This window comes from Phyllostomus discolor, chromosome 4 (assembly GCF_004126475.2).
Source record: "Phyllostomus discolor isolate MPI-MPIP mPhyDis1 chromosome 4, mPhyDis1.pri.v3, whole genome shotgun sequence".
Taxonomy (NCBI): domain Eukaryota; kingdom Metazoa; phylum Chordata; class Mammalia; order Chiroptera; family Phyllostomidae; genus Phyllostomus; species Phyllostomus discolor.
Genome location: NC_040906.2, coordinates 37366777 through 37380406, shown reverse-complemented (window position 1 = coordinate 37380406; position 13630 = coordinate 37366777). Strand labels below are relative to the sequence as shown.

Genomic DNA, 13630 nt, shown 5'->3' with positions numbered 1-13630 from the left:
CAAAAGTGTAAAACACTGTCTTTATATCTACAGGGTATCCTATTGGTATTTTAAAATGGAATTACTGATTTCATAATCTATGATGAATGTACAGTGACTGGCAGAAACTCACTGATGTGGTTTTCTTTAAATGATATCATCAAGCATAACTTCTCTTGAAATTTATTGTTGTTTGTAAAGTAATTTTGCTATGTTTGTCATTCCTCTTAGTACTAAATTTGTAGTACTAATTATTAAGCATACTGAGTAGAATGAACTCGAGTGAAAATTCTGTTTTAACCTATTCATTAAATTCTTTTATGAATACTGTGTATATTGTTCCTGTCACATAATGAAACAGTAAAAATGTTTTATTTCTTTATAAGTAGATAATTTATATACATTATATTAAAAATAATATTTTTCCTCCAAAGATATGTTTAAAAAGCTCATACAAGTTTTTTGAACTGGATTTTAAATGGAGGCTAATTTATATCTCAGTTTTAGGAGGAATGCAGAACCTTTTTGTTTTGTTTTCTGAAAATCAGAACAAATTCTGAACTAGGAGTCAGACACCTAATTCTCATTCCCAAGTGTTTGCATAAGAGACTTGACCAAAGGCATAGAACAGGTTAACTTTTCTGAGAGCTTTTTCTTTTTTAATTTATAAAGTAAGTATAATGATTTTAAGATCAAAGGAAATAATACATATTCGAGTATCTTGAATATTGTCATGTGCCATACAGTGAAAGTTATTTTTACCCTGGACTTGAAGATGGAAAGTGGTGTGCAGCTGTATCATATAGGTGGTAATATCATCAGCTTTGCTCATCACCTTGTTGGGAAGCAGTATTTTGCCTCAACTTTCAAAATTTATGCAAACTCCTCAGTATTTTGGGGAAACCCTTTTAAAATTTTACGGCCATTTTTAGGTAAATTCCTTCTAATTTTCACCAAAGGTCTTTATTGTGTTTCATAAGACTGTTTTTCCTTTTGGTTTTCCCTCACAAGAATTAGAATTGCTAGCCATCCTCTGTGTAATCCTCATGTTTATTGATTTATTCATCCAGCATTTCTAGAAGTGGTTACAGTGCACTGGGTATTCTGATCTATCAAGTTCACTGTACTTAATTGAGTGGTGAGCTAATAAGGGACATGCATGTTTGTTATTGTTTTACATTACATTAAACCTCCTTGGCTTCAAGGGGGTAGAATGAGAAGCTGAGTCATTCTGTTTTGAAGGTGAAGTTGAGACTCCCTTCTTAGTGGGCCCATTTAGCTGTAAAAAGGTAGGAGGAAGCCCCTAATATAATTCTGATGGCTTCTGCCTCTTGTTGCACGGTGTAGAGTACTTTCTGTCTTTTAGAGCCACGAAGGTAGAGTTTTAGTTAGAATAAGCACAGGAATTTTTGAAGATTCTGCTTCCTAAATACAACTTCCTCACAAGTAAGAGAACTCTGTTGAAAAGGGAAAAAGACAGAGCCAAGATCTCTGTGTTGCTGGTTTCCTCCAGTGGAATATCTGGGAGAAGGTTCCGATGTCAGAATGCTTATATTAGTGTATACCTATGCGCAGGCAGGCAGGCATACTTATACACAGTAAGAAAAAGACATTTCAGTCGTCCAGGCAAAATCCTTATTTCAGTTGAATCAGGAGAACCATTTATTTACTTTAGTTTTCACACTCATGTTTGTTTGAAGCGTTCTTCCAAAAGTCAATAAAAATAAACAAAACTGTAACATAATTATCTAAAATGAATTTTTGTCAAGGGAAAACTTTTTGTATGAATTACCAGGATATAGCCTAAGTTTATAATTTACTTTTTATCTAAAACATTGAGGAAAAATGTGCTTATCTAAATTTCAAATGCATTTGTGTAACTTGAGCTTTGTAATAGTAGTATAATTTCTTGAAATGCAGTAACCAAACCAGAGTCGGTTTTTAATAAGTAAGAACTAATATAACCTCTAAGGTCCTCTAAGAAACTCTAAAACTTCTTTTAAAATAAACCTCCTTTTAAAATTCTTTAAATAATTTTTTTTATTTCTTTTATTAACACCACTAGAATCATTCACTGCCACAATTCCTCAGTGTCTCCATTAAGAGGCATTGGTAATAATATGTAATATTAGAGATACTTATGAGGTGGAGTTACTGCAAATTCATGTGCTAGCTACTGGACTGCTTACACATTCTGAACCTGTGCCTGGTCCAAAAAAAGGTTTCCTGCCTTGGACACAGGGTCATATGATGAAATGAAGTCTTGAAATACAATTCCTTTCTCTGAGGAACACACTGTTGTATTTCATGAATTTGTGAAACATGCATATGTGTTTTATCCTTCATTGACTTTAGTAGTGAATTGCAAAGCATTTCCTATCTAAGTAAATTTTCATAGTATTCTACACATTCTAATTTTTAAAAAGTTTAATGTTGGAAAACAATATTGTGTTATATTTTCTTTTACTTAACGTAAGTGTTACATTATGCCCTATAAGTCCTATTTTGCTTTTTAGTACTTCAATTTATTCATCTAGGCTAGAGTATATTTACTGCTCACTAATGTTTTTAAAGGATGAACAAGTTAATATCTGTAAAGCGCTTTGATGTAGTTAAAGCAAAACCCATGTAACCTTATAAAGTATTAACATCATCTTATCATCACCCTCCCCTTAAAGATGATAGTGTAATTTATTGAGGACCATCTAGCAAGCCACTGGCAGAGTTAGTGCTAGAACTCAGAGTTCCAGGGCCGCTTTTGCTTAGTGACACCAGCTTTAGGTCAGGTGGCTAGCTCTTTAGAGAATAGAAATAGAATTCAATTGACCTTAGCATTTTGGAGAAGTGGTTGGTTAAATGTAGAATTGTTTTTAAAGGGACAATCATAAAGTGATTAGAGACAAAATTTCTAGCAATCTGTTTTCTTTATTTTGACAGACTTCATTAGAAGAAATCACTGTTGGACACAGTGGAGTTGTGATGTAGCAGAGAAGATTAATTATTGGGAAAAAAATGAATTATACAGTTTTGAAACATGGATTATATTTTTGGAAGAAGTAAAATAATCACTTAAGATTATTAGAGAACAGTTATTACAGAAATAGCAGCTTGAAGTAATGCCCCTAGTAAGGATTTTGTGGATATCACCCTCAGAGAAAATCTAATAGACTATACTAGTACTGTCCCCTAGAGAAGCCATACTTTTCCCTGGTGGCTTTGCAGTTCCCTGCATGGTACCCACACGTTCCACAGAGCCATATGGCCTACAGTAAATCGGTGCATGGTTAGGACAGGGTGACAGAACCATCAGATGTAGAGTCAACTGGACCTAGTTAAGTTCTAGCAGTGGAGCTGGATCTTTGCAGCTTCTTTCTAAATTATATAGATATTTCTAAATATTTTATTTATTTGTTTTTAGAGAGAGGGGAAGGGAGGGATAAAGAAAGGAAGAGAAACATCAATTAGTTGCCTCTCATACCAACTTGCAGTCCAGGCTTGTGCCCTGACCGGAATTGAACTGACAACCTTTCGCTTTGCAGGATGATGCTCAACCACCTAAGCCACACCATTCAGGGCTATATAGATTTAAGATAATCACCTCTACTCAGACTAAGGAAGACCAAGAAAGATTGCTTCCAATTTGGGGTCATCATTGTTCACCAGAAGTGTGAGGAGGCTTCCCGTTTCTGAATCTACCCTGCTCTCCTTGCCAGCATCCCCACTCCCTACCTATGGTATTTTCTGGCAAGGATATGGTTTATTGTTGTTATACTCCCCTACAAATCTCAGGATACATGTAAGCAGAAAGCTGGGGGAGAGTGCAGCCTTCTTAAGTTTATATTTCTGTGACTGTAAAAATCTTAGGAAATGCCTCAGACTGAGAGAAATTCTTTCTTACACTTACTTACATGCTTCAGTGCTAAAGTTTTTTAATTAATAAAAAACTTTACATTTTAATTAATAAAAAGTTTTACATTTAAACAATGAATTCAAAGGTTGGGTTTAAGGGAAAAAAATGGGCATACATATGTGTTGATTTATATGTTTTTATTCCTTTGAACCATTAACTTGAAATACAGAGATGCAGTTTTATGCAAATTATAAAAGGAGGGGATGATCACTTTGCAAAAGGATTATTTACTTTACTAATAAATTTATGTGAATAGTCTGTTAAAAAGCAAATTTATCTAATGCATTTGAGGTATTTGCTTTTGCAAATGAGTAACACAATATATTTAATAAAAATAGCCATTTCAGATATACTGGTTTATAGATGAGTATTTTAATTAAAGTATTTAAAAATAAAAATCAGTTACTTAGCCTAAAAATATATTGCTTCTTAGTGTAACTCGAAGCAATATTACAAAAAAGTGGTCATAAGAACTTACTGACTGAAACTCTTCAATATTAAGTAAATATATGGTAATTATTTTAAGTCTGGTTTGATAATGAGCTCTCAGCAAAAATTATACTTTTATTAGAGGGTTGTTTTTTTTTTAATTCCAGGTTTTAATTACAACGAGGACAGCTGCTGATAATTTTAGCACCCAGTATGTTTTAGATGGCAGTGGCCAAATAATTTCTCAAAAACCTTCACATCTTGGTCAAGGTAAGAGAGTAGCTTTATAGCATTCTTTGCCTTTTCTGTTCTAATGGTTTATTTTTAAAAATTCTCACTCTATAAATTCAGATGTATTGCTTCGGGCTTGATAATAGCTAGCTAACTTCCAAGTGAACATTCAGCCTGTACTTTAGCCACCAGTCTCCTGAATACTTAGAGTTGGTCTCAAGAGGAACTGTGTGAAAGACTTTGGACAACAACATGGATTTTTAGGCTTCTGTAAAAACTGTAAGAGCAGTTACTTTACTCTTTCTGGATATGAAGGATATGTCTTCTTTATATATGAAGGATAATACTTTATTGAAATGCCTAGAACATTATTGACTTGGTGATTATGGTAATAAATCCATACCCTCAAGATACTGTGATTAAATAATTTAAAGTATATTTACAGAAAACTTCAAACATGTGTATAAGTAGTTTGGATAGTGTACCCATCACTCAGTTTAAACAATTATTAACCAATTGCTAATGTTTCATGTAATACCCACATCTACTTTCTCCCTTGCTGTATTATTTAAAGCAAATAAATATATTAATTATTATTGCTGTTGGTCATTTAGATTTTTAGTGTTTTATAAGTTTAAGTAATTTTGTAGTATTTTAGTTGACATTTCATGTTTCTAAGTACCTCTGAGGGGGAAATCTCTTCAGGCTTGCATTTCACACGTCTCCTTTAATCTTCTTCATACTGCTAACTTTTGGTAATAGGGTGTTTAAAGCTGAAAGAGTATTAAAGACATGACCTCTCTGGAGTCATGTCCAAAAGAATTGTTAGATCTGAAAAGGGACCTGTGTTTTTGTTCTCATTTATCCTTCTCCTCCAGTTTGTATTGTAAATTCATTTTTAATTTTGTGGTGCCTCCCTGTAATTTATCAAAGTACTATATTTTTTTCATGGTTTCTTCCCTCCAGTTTTAATGTTAAATTATTAGATTTACTTTTCAAATGACTTGTCTTTCTTCATTGAAATTTATTTTCTTGTATCTTCACACTGATATCTAATTCTCATTCTTTTTTTATAAACCTCCAATTAGTTATTGATTAGTTTTTTCCATTAAGAAATAACATTTTTGTATTCTCATGGGGGAAAGAGTTAATGAAACTCCTAAGAAAACACAATAAAATTTTTTCTAATTCAATTCAAAGAAATGTCATCTAATTACAGATTAATTTGATGTATAATAATGTACACATTTTATTTAAGAATAACATTGTGATTCTTTTTCTTTATATATATGGAAGATTAGGACAAAGCGAGGCATTTTAAAATATGGTTCCTCTCCAGAAATACTCTGACCCAGTTCTTAGGGGTTCAAATTAGGAAACCATTAGAAGATATTTGAGTGGCTATCAAGTAGAGTACTTTGAAATAATCTAGTCACCTTATAAAACTTAAATGTATTTATTTTTATCTTAATAGTAGCCAGTCTAATCTGGATGGCCAGTGGCTTTGCATCACTCATACTTCTCATGCTTTCCTGTATTCATCTCCATGAGAACTATGAAGTAACAATTCTTAAATATGGAATCCCACTCTTTGCCTGTTTTCTGATTGATTTTTCTTCTGACTTAAGTCTCCTATTTTTAGAGAGATCAGGTATGCATATTAAGGGATTTCCACAGTCAATAAATGACCCATATTTTCTTTAGCAATGTTTCTTTCGCCTTAAGAAACAGCATGCTTGGAAATCCAGTAGTAGCTAAACTAGCAGTAATTGCCTTTCATAGCCCACTTTTTCCTCCCAATTACAGTTGATTGGCTGAGAAAACAACAACAACAAAAAATCAAGCTCTTAGTTTCATATTGCTCAAGGCGGACATATTATAGAAATCCACAAACACTTTCAAAAGCATTTTACATTTATATTGCCTTACTGCTGATAGTTTTTGAGTGATTGAATCACGGACTCACATTTCACCACCAGCTGTCATTCAGCTTCCATTTAAATATTTTCTGTGTAAGATAAAACTACAGTTCAGCCATCTTAATTAATACCTGTACATTTAGAGTTCTTGTAGATTAATTTCTGCTGTCATGTAAATATCCTTACTTAGCAGTTACTCCTCGTATCATCTGATAGCATGACACCTGTAGATAGCCTAACTGCAGATGCAGGGACAACTTGCAAGAGAATCTTTTTTAAGCATTGGAAAGTTTGTTACTCCTTTAAAAAACATATTTTAAAATGTCTAAAAATAGTTTACTGGAGATTCCAATGCTGGTATAAGTATTTGTTTCATGGGTTAATTTGGCCATTTAGAGTGATTTATGTGTTTAATAGTATGTCATTTAAAATTACCCTTTGGGTAAGGTAACTTCTGTTCACTTTTATTTTAACACATTTAAAAAAAATAAAAGATATAAAAATAAGTCTTCAGCTTTTAAATTCTTTTACCAAGTACTCTGACTAAATTATTTGTTTTAGTCATTTATTTTTTGTCATCATTTCTATTCCCTTTACCCTAGATAATCAGTATTAAGCTTTCTAAATTGATTTATCATCCTGGAAAAATTCTTTTAACACCTCCTAGTACTTCTTCTGCCTTAGGAATTTCTCAGATGTCAAAAGTAGTATATTTAAAGTACTCTGATGAGGCTATTTCCTTTCCCTACCCTGTTACTAGAGTAGAGCATCATGTTCTTTGTAAATCCCTGTTATGTGTGATTGTACATGTATTGAAAGATTTTTTAATCTTGAGAAAGGGACTTTATTAAATAGTTTAAGGAAACTCTGATATATTCAAGCAATCATAAGTCTTTACATTAGGAATATAAATAGCTGCCTATATTAATTGCATAACATAGGTATCATGTAAAAATATAACAGGGAGCATATCACAGGACTGCCGTTTAATTCTGATGTTTGTAGAATGTGCTAAAGTTAGAGAGCTGAGCAGTTCTCTTGTAAAATATGATAGTATATCAGAGCCTCCTCCCTATAGGTCAGTATCACTTGGTACTTTTTTTTTTAAGGCCATATATTTTATTTGGAATCAGCAAAATTTTCCATCATTAAGTTTCATTTCAACATATAATTCTTGGCTTATTGGTAATTTTCAGTTTACTCTGAGGATATTTTTAGCTGCTAAAGCAATTATCAGTTAATATATGGATTATGTATAGTGTAGTCTTTAATATATAACATATATTTTCCTTTAATAAACACATTTATATTTTGTGCTGCTGATTTCTCCCTGCCCTCCTACACACCATCTGTTCATAGCCTCAGTGTACACCATTATATTTGTCACAGGCTAGTGGAGAACCCAGATGAGTAAAGGAACTCACTACTAGAGACCACAGATGAGTAAATAGGTAATGATAGTAAAAGGTAGCCACTAGCTGCCAAGAGGAAAGTTAGCAAAATTTGCAGAAAAGAACATTTGAGTTTGAAAACGATAGTTCAGAAGAGATGGGAGTATACATTTTCAGCAAGAGAAGACTGATGGATGTAGATATCAAGAGACCTTTGCTCTCTGTGTAGCAAGAAAACAACTTTTAAATTTTGTATTTTTAAAAACCCATTGAAGAATTATGTCACAAAGAAGTTTAAGTGAATTAAGTTGAAAAGAAAGATGGCTTATTCTATGACTAGAAACTGGTGGCCACTTGGCATCTCTGGAAACATTAACTGAGTCTGGAGGCACAGCAGGCAAAAGAGCAGGCCTTCTATAGGCAAGGGACCTTTTATGGCCCTAGGAGTAGCCACTTGAACTTTTCATAGCCACATGTGAGTTGATTTGGCAGATTAGAAGATGGGATCCTCAAACACAGCTAGTTCACCCCAGATGCCAAATCTCAGGACTTTTACTGAGTAAGCAAGTGATGAAGAAAGTTGAGACTGAGCTAAAGACAGAAAGAAAGCTCTTAAAGTCTTTCAGTGCTGAGGTCCCAGAGCCTTGCTAGAGGAAGAGACCTGTTTTCATATTCACATCTTCAGGATATTTGAAACTGGAAGTGAACTGGAAGTAAGTGAAGAGGCAATTCAGCTCTAACACGATAAACTCCTGATTATATTGAAAAGATCAGCTCTTCATTCTAGCTGCTTGACAATCGAAGTGCCTTCTCTGGAGGAAAGTATTATCAACTTCATTATCTAATGTTCTTTTATATACAATGTCTGGAAAAAATAAGAACATTGAGAGCCATGAAAGAAAGGAAAATGGGATTCATAGTCAAGAGAAAAAATAGTTCATATAACCAAACTCACAGATCATCCAGATATTTGAATTAGCAGATAATAACTTTTAGAACATCTGTTATGCTAAAGAATTTAGAGGAAAAGATGGTCCTGATTTCATGTTTTTTTTTTAAACAAAAGCTAATTATTAACTTGATATTTAAGTTGTATAATTTTTAAACCTTTTAGTTTAAGCTTTTATTCAACTTTTAGTTATTCAATGTTTAGTTAAATAAATTCACAGTTTAAAAAAATTCCCTGTTTTGAACACTTGTTTAGAAGATGACAATCATAAATTAAGCCAGGCAGTTAGATATTTCATATAATTTTTTGTGAGCCATGGCTGGTGTGGTTCAGTGGATGGAGCACCAGCTTGTGAACCAAAGGGTCGTTGGTTCAGTTCCCAGTCAGGACACATGCCTGGGTTGCGGGCCAGGTCCCCAGTGGGAGACGTGTGAGAGGCAACCACACACTGATGTTTCTTTCTCCCTCCCTTACCCCTCTCTAAAAAATAGATAAATCTTTTTTTTAAGAATTTTTTGTGAAATAATTAAGGTTATCATGTATGCTATATAGACACCTATATGTTATATTTTATAGTGTAGAATAAGCATCCCCAGGTGGTTTGAATACCAACAGAATTTTTAAGATACTACATGCTGTTGAGCCTGTGTTTCTCTGCAATGGTAGAAATAAGATTATTCTTGTTTATACCATATAGAAGAGATCATTCTTAGTAGGTCAGCCCTGTTACAAATAGAAGAGTCTTATCTTGAGTTTATCTAGCACAGGATCAGAATAGCTTGGGAAGTTAAGTCTCCCTTGGGTTGCTGAAGTTGGAAGAGGACTGGCCTTCAGTGACAGAAGGGGTTGTTAATTACTGGTTGTGTATGGATTTGAAGATCTGGAGTTCCTTGCACATCTAAATATGTTTTCTTCTTATCTGCCAATAGGTACAACTGTAACTGCTTTAAAATTGTTTAAGAATCTACCTGTTAGAAAGCAATTTTACGCAACTGCTAAAAAATGTAAAGATGAAATAAAAAAGGTCCTGGATCTCCTCATAAGCTATGGAATACTTAAACCTGACTTAAGGATTCTCTTTATTCATAACAAGGTAAGTGTTATTGTTCTTCTATAGGATTTTTTTTTTTGGTATATGTAATAAAGGGACAGTGTATTTTTATCTAAATCAGGTATATAATCTTCAAAATTTTTTCTGCATTTGTTTAGTTTAATCTTAGTAAATAAAAACTATTTACCTAATATTTATATACAATCTGATTGAATCTATAGTTCTTAATTTCTAAGATCTGCATTCCACCAATAAACTTTTCCATCCAAGAAATATTTGAGTGCTTCATAAATATGAAGACAAATGAAGATTTGTTCTTTTCCTCTAAAAGTTCACACTTAAGTGACACTTTTAGTCATCTATTCTAAACTGTTTCTTCTTTGGAAGAGTTTGTATTTTAAAGGAATCACTACTCATTTTTTCCATTTTTCAAAGCAGGGTTGATGAGGAACTCTTGTTGATTGATGAATCTCAGAGGAAAGAAAGGTTCACATAATTTCTGATTGTTTTTCATAAAATTCTATATGAGTTTTTTGAAATAATTAACAGAAGAAGAGCAGAACCATAGCAGAAGTGTGAAAGTCTGATGGGTAGTAAGGAATTAACATTGATTAAGGACCTACATAATGCCAGGACCTATGTAGGTGCATTAAATACCTATAGTCCACAGGAACAATCAAGTAAGGTAGACATACCTGTTTTGCAATTGTCCTCTGAAATGCACTCAGAGAGGTTCAATACTTTTCTTTGTGTTGCACAGCTAGTAAATTATTGTGATGGGATTTTAAACTAACATTCCTACAGGATCGCAGGTCTTTATTTGTATAGTTCTTTTCCAGGTTTCAGAGCACTTAAAATAACTTTGTGAATTAGACAGCATTATTTGTATTTGTGTGGGAACTTGAAGTTCAGAGTGATCAAAGGAATTGTTCTCCCAGAGTAATCAAAGGAATCATTTTATATTTTCCAGTAAGTAAGAGTACTTAGGTCAGAACCATTTTCATCCAGGTTTTTTTCTACTCCATGTGTTTTTACTTGTTATTAAGAAGATTTTGTATTGAACCAAGCTCCTGTGAAATATTTATGATAAAATAAATGGTCATAAAAATGTTAAAAAGAAAAAAGCATAAAGAATAGTCAACCACCTGTTTCTTCTGGCATAGAGCTCAACCAAATGATACCTTAGGGTCCCTTCCAGCTCTACCATGCTATGATTCCTCAAGATGTTGATGGATGGAGGCTCATCCTGCTAATATAAATAACCCTATGACCTCTTGATCCAGAGGACAGTTAGTAACTAAAAGTTCAATGTACCCAATTAAGAAAAGCTCCAAGACAGAAGAAACAATGATCAGGAAAAGAGATGGAAAACTAAAATATTAAGATAGAAACTATGTACTTATAAAAGTGAGTACAACTAAAGAGAAAAGTTGAGTGAGAGAAAACTAAAATAAAACCAGATTATTGCTTCATGTAATGGAAATGAATACTTAAAGTCAAGTATATATATCATATATATATAAAGTTTACAATATATTTATATATATACACACATATATATCTCATAAGCTTTGGATAAGTTTGTATTATTTTCCCAGCTACTATAAGATCATCAGTATAGGTATTTTCTTTTGGGAATGAAAAGAAGGATTTTATAATGTACTGCATTTTATTATTTTTGGAGGACAGTGTATCTGAACTTACGGTATATTGAGCAATGTAAGTCCCTCAATGGCCTTCAGTAATTTGAAGTCCTAGAGAGTGTTATACCATGAAAGTAATATAAGATTATCAAAAGTCTTACAGTAAAATTAGGTATTAGCTGTTATTACACAATGAAGTCACAGACTAAATTACATCAAGCAGTCTTCAAGTTTTTTTTCTCTTAGTACAAATTGTTCTTCTACTTTTTTATTTTTTAATAAGGCTGTTGTGCCTGAAAATTTAAAATATATTATCAAACTTCCCAAAAATTACATTGCCATATTTTATTAAATCTTTTTGAACAGTGAATACAATTCTGATCTTAGTCTTTTTCTTTTAAACATGCTAACTTTTATCATATTTTATGTGCTTTCTGAAGAATATTTTTTGCTTAAAATTCAAATATAACTATTGGCATTTTTTCTTTCTTTCTCTTTTGAAATTTCTTTTGCATTAGCAACAAACAATCACATTACACATAATATGAGAAGTACTATTGCTATTTTGACATCTTGGATTAGATAGTGTTCCTTCTTTTTATGAAGGTTTAACCTGCCAAGACATTCTTTGAATACTGATAATGTTGATGTTCTTGCCAGTATGGTTATGTTAGAAAGAGGTGTTTTTCTTCTTTCATCATCATGTTCCTTGAAAGCATATTGAATAATGTGACAGCCAAAGGGAAATAATTTACAAGTGGATTCAATGGCTTTATTTAAAGTAGATATTATCTGGAGAAATGTTAGAACGTTCCTTCGGATGAGCACTGCAGTTTTTCAGCTTTAGTTGTAATAACTGAAATCCTGTGAAGTCCTGTTACATACATTTTCATTTATAAATCAGTTATTTTCCAAAATTAGAAGTTTTTCTCAGTCTGATAATATCTGAAACCAACTTAGTATTCTTAGCTGTTTCATATTTACATGAGTAAATCTATAGGTCATGAGTTCAGAACATAATGTTTAATGTATGATTTCAGATAAAAGATATTTGTTGGCTTTTGTGAATATTTTCTTTTGCAAAAAATATTGTTTGTAGTTTTAAAAATTGTTTTGAATTGAATTTTGTCTTAATAATTAGAAGCCCACTGATACTGCAAAAGCTGAATTGGTTATCATTTATATAAGAAGGTTTTAATTGGTACAAAAGAGAATTGAAGGAATGACTTCCCACATTTCCCACCTTCGTGGAACATGAGTGCTAAGGCTTATTGGGATCACTTCATATGTCTTTGAGGTTTGGAAGAATTGGTAACAACAGCTCTAATGAGCTATGTTTCCATCAATCTGGGAAGAGGCAGGGCCTTACTCAGTAACAGAAACTCAGAAAACTGGCAATGGAGATTTGGTAGTGAGTATAGTGGCTCCCTCTCTTGACATGGTTTTTGAGTCTCTAGGAAGGTACTCTTTTGTGGTGGTGGCCATAGATTTTGGAGGGGGTGGTAGCCAAGAGTGAGAAGGAAGTGACACATTTATTGAATTATAAATTAAAGATCAGTGGTAGCTTATTATAATCTGTGTCCCCTACGTTTATGGTATACGTTTATGGAATACGTTTATTCTCTTTGCATCTTTTTTACTTTTCTTTACATCTTTTAGCTTTTATTCCACTATTTTTTAATGTCCCACTTTTGTTTCAGCTGTGCTATGAGGAATCGAGGAAAAGTCTTTTGCCCACAATTAGACCATTGTCAAAGGGGCACACCGTCTTTCCCTGTCCCAGCCGGGGTTGTGGAAGCAGTATAGTCAAAGAGAAGTTCCAATTTAGATGAACTGTCATTTAAATGTTCCTTCCTTATGTAGAAAGTATTCTTTCAGTTCCAACTTTGAAAGTTTGAGTGGGTTTTGTTGGGTTTGTTTGTTTTTTAATTGATGAAGGCAGGTGTCTCTAGATATATTTTAAAGTTAGCTTGGGGCTGATTATTAATCATGTTTGTTTGGTTGGTAGGTTTTTGTTTTTGCTTTGGGTTCGTTTGTTTTTGTTTTTATTTATTTTGCTGCTTGTAAATTAGTGATAACTAAAATTTTTTAAAGTGGTTCTTGTGTTCTATTCTGTTTGGGGCCAAAG

The 13630-nt window shown here is 32.8% G+C and overlaps 1 protein-coding gene across 4 annotated transcripts in view; it reads left to right on the top strand.

The window, feature by feature from the left end:
• PMS1 (PMS1 homolog 1, mismatch repair system component) overlaps positions 1-13630 on the top strand; it is an 86019-nt gene that overhangs the window by 19029 nt on the left and 53360 nt on the right. For all 4 annotated transcript variants that reach the window (XM_036023182.1, XM_036023180.1, XM_036023179.1 and 1 more), the window contains exons 4-5: positions 4486-4588; positions 9738-9901. In XM_036023182.1, coding sequence (XP_035879075.1) covers positions 4486-4588; positions 9738-9901 — 267 coding nt within the window. The remainder of the gene's footprint in view (positions 1-4485; positions 4589-9737; positions 9902-13630) is intronic.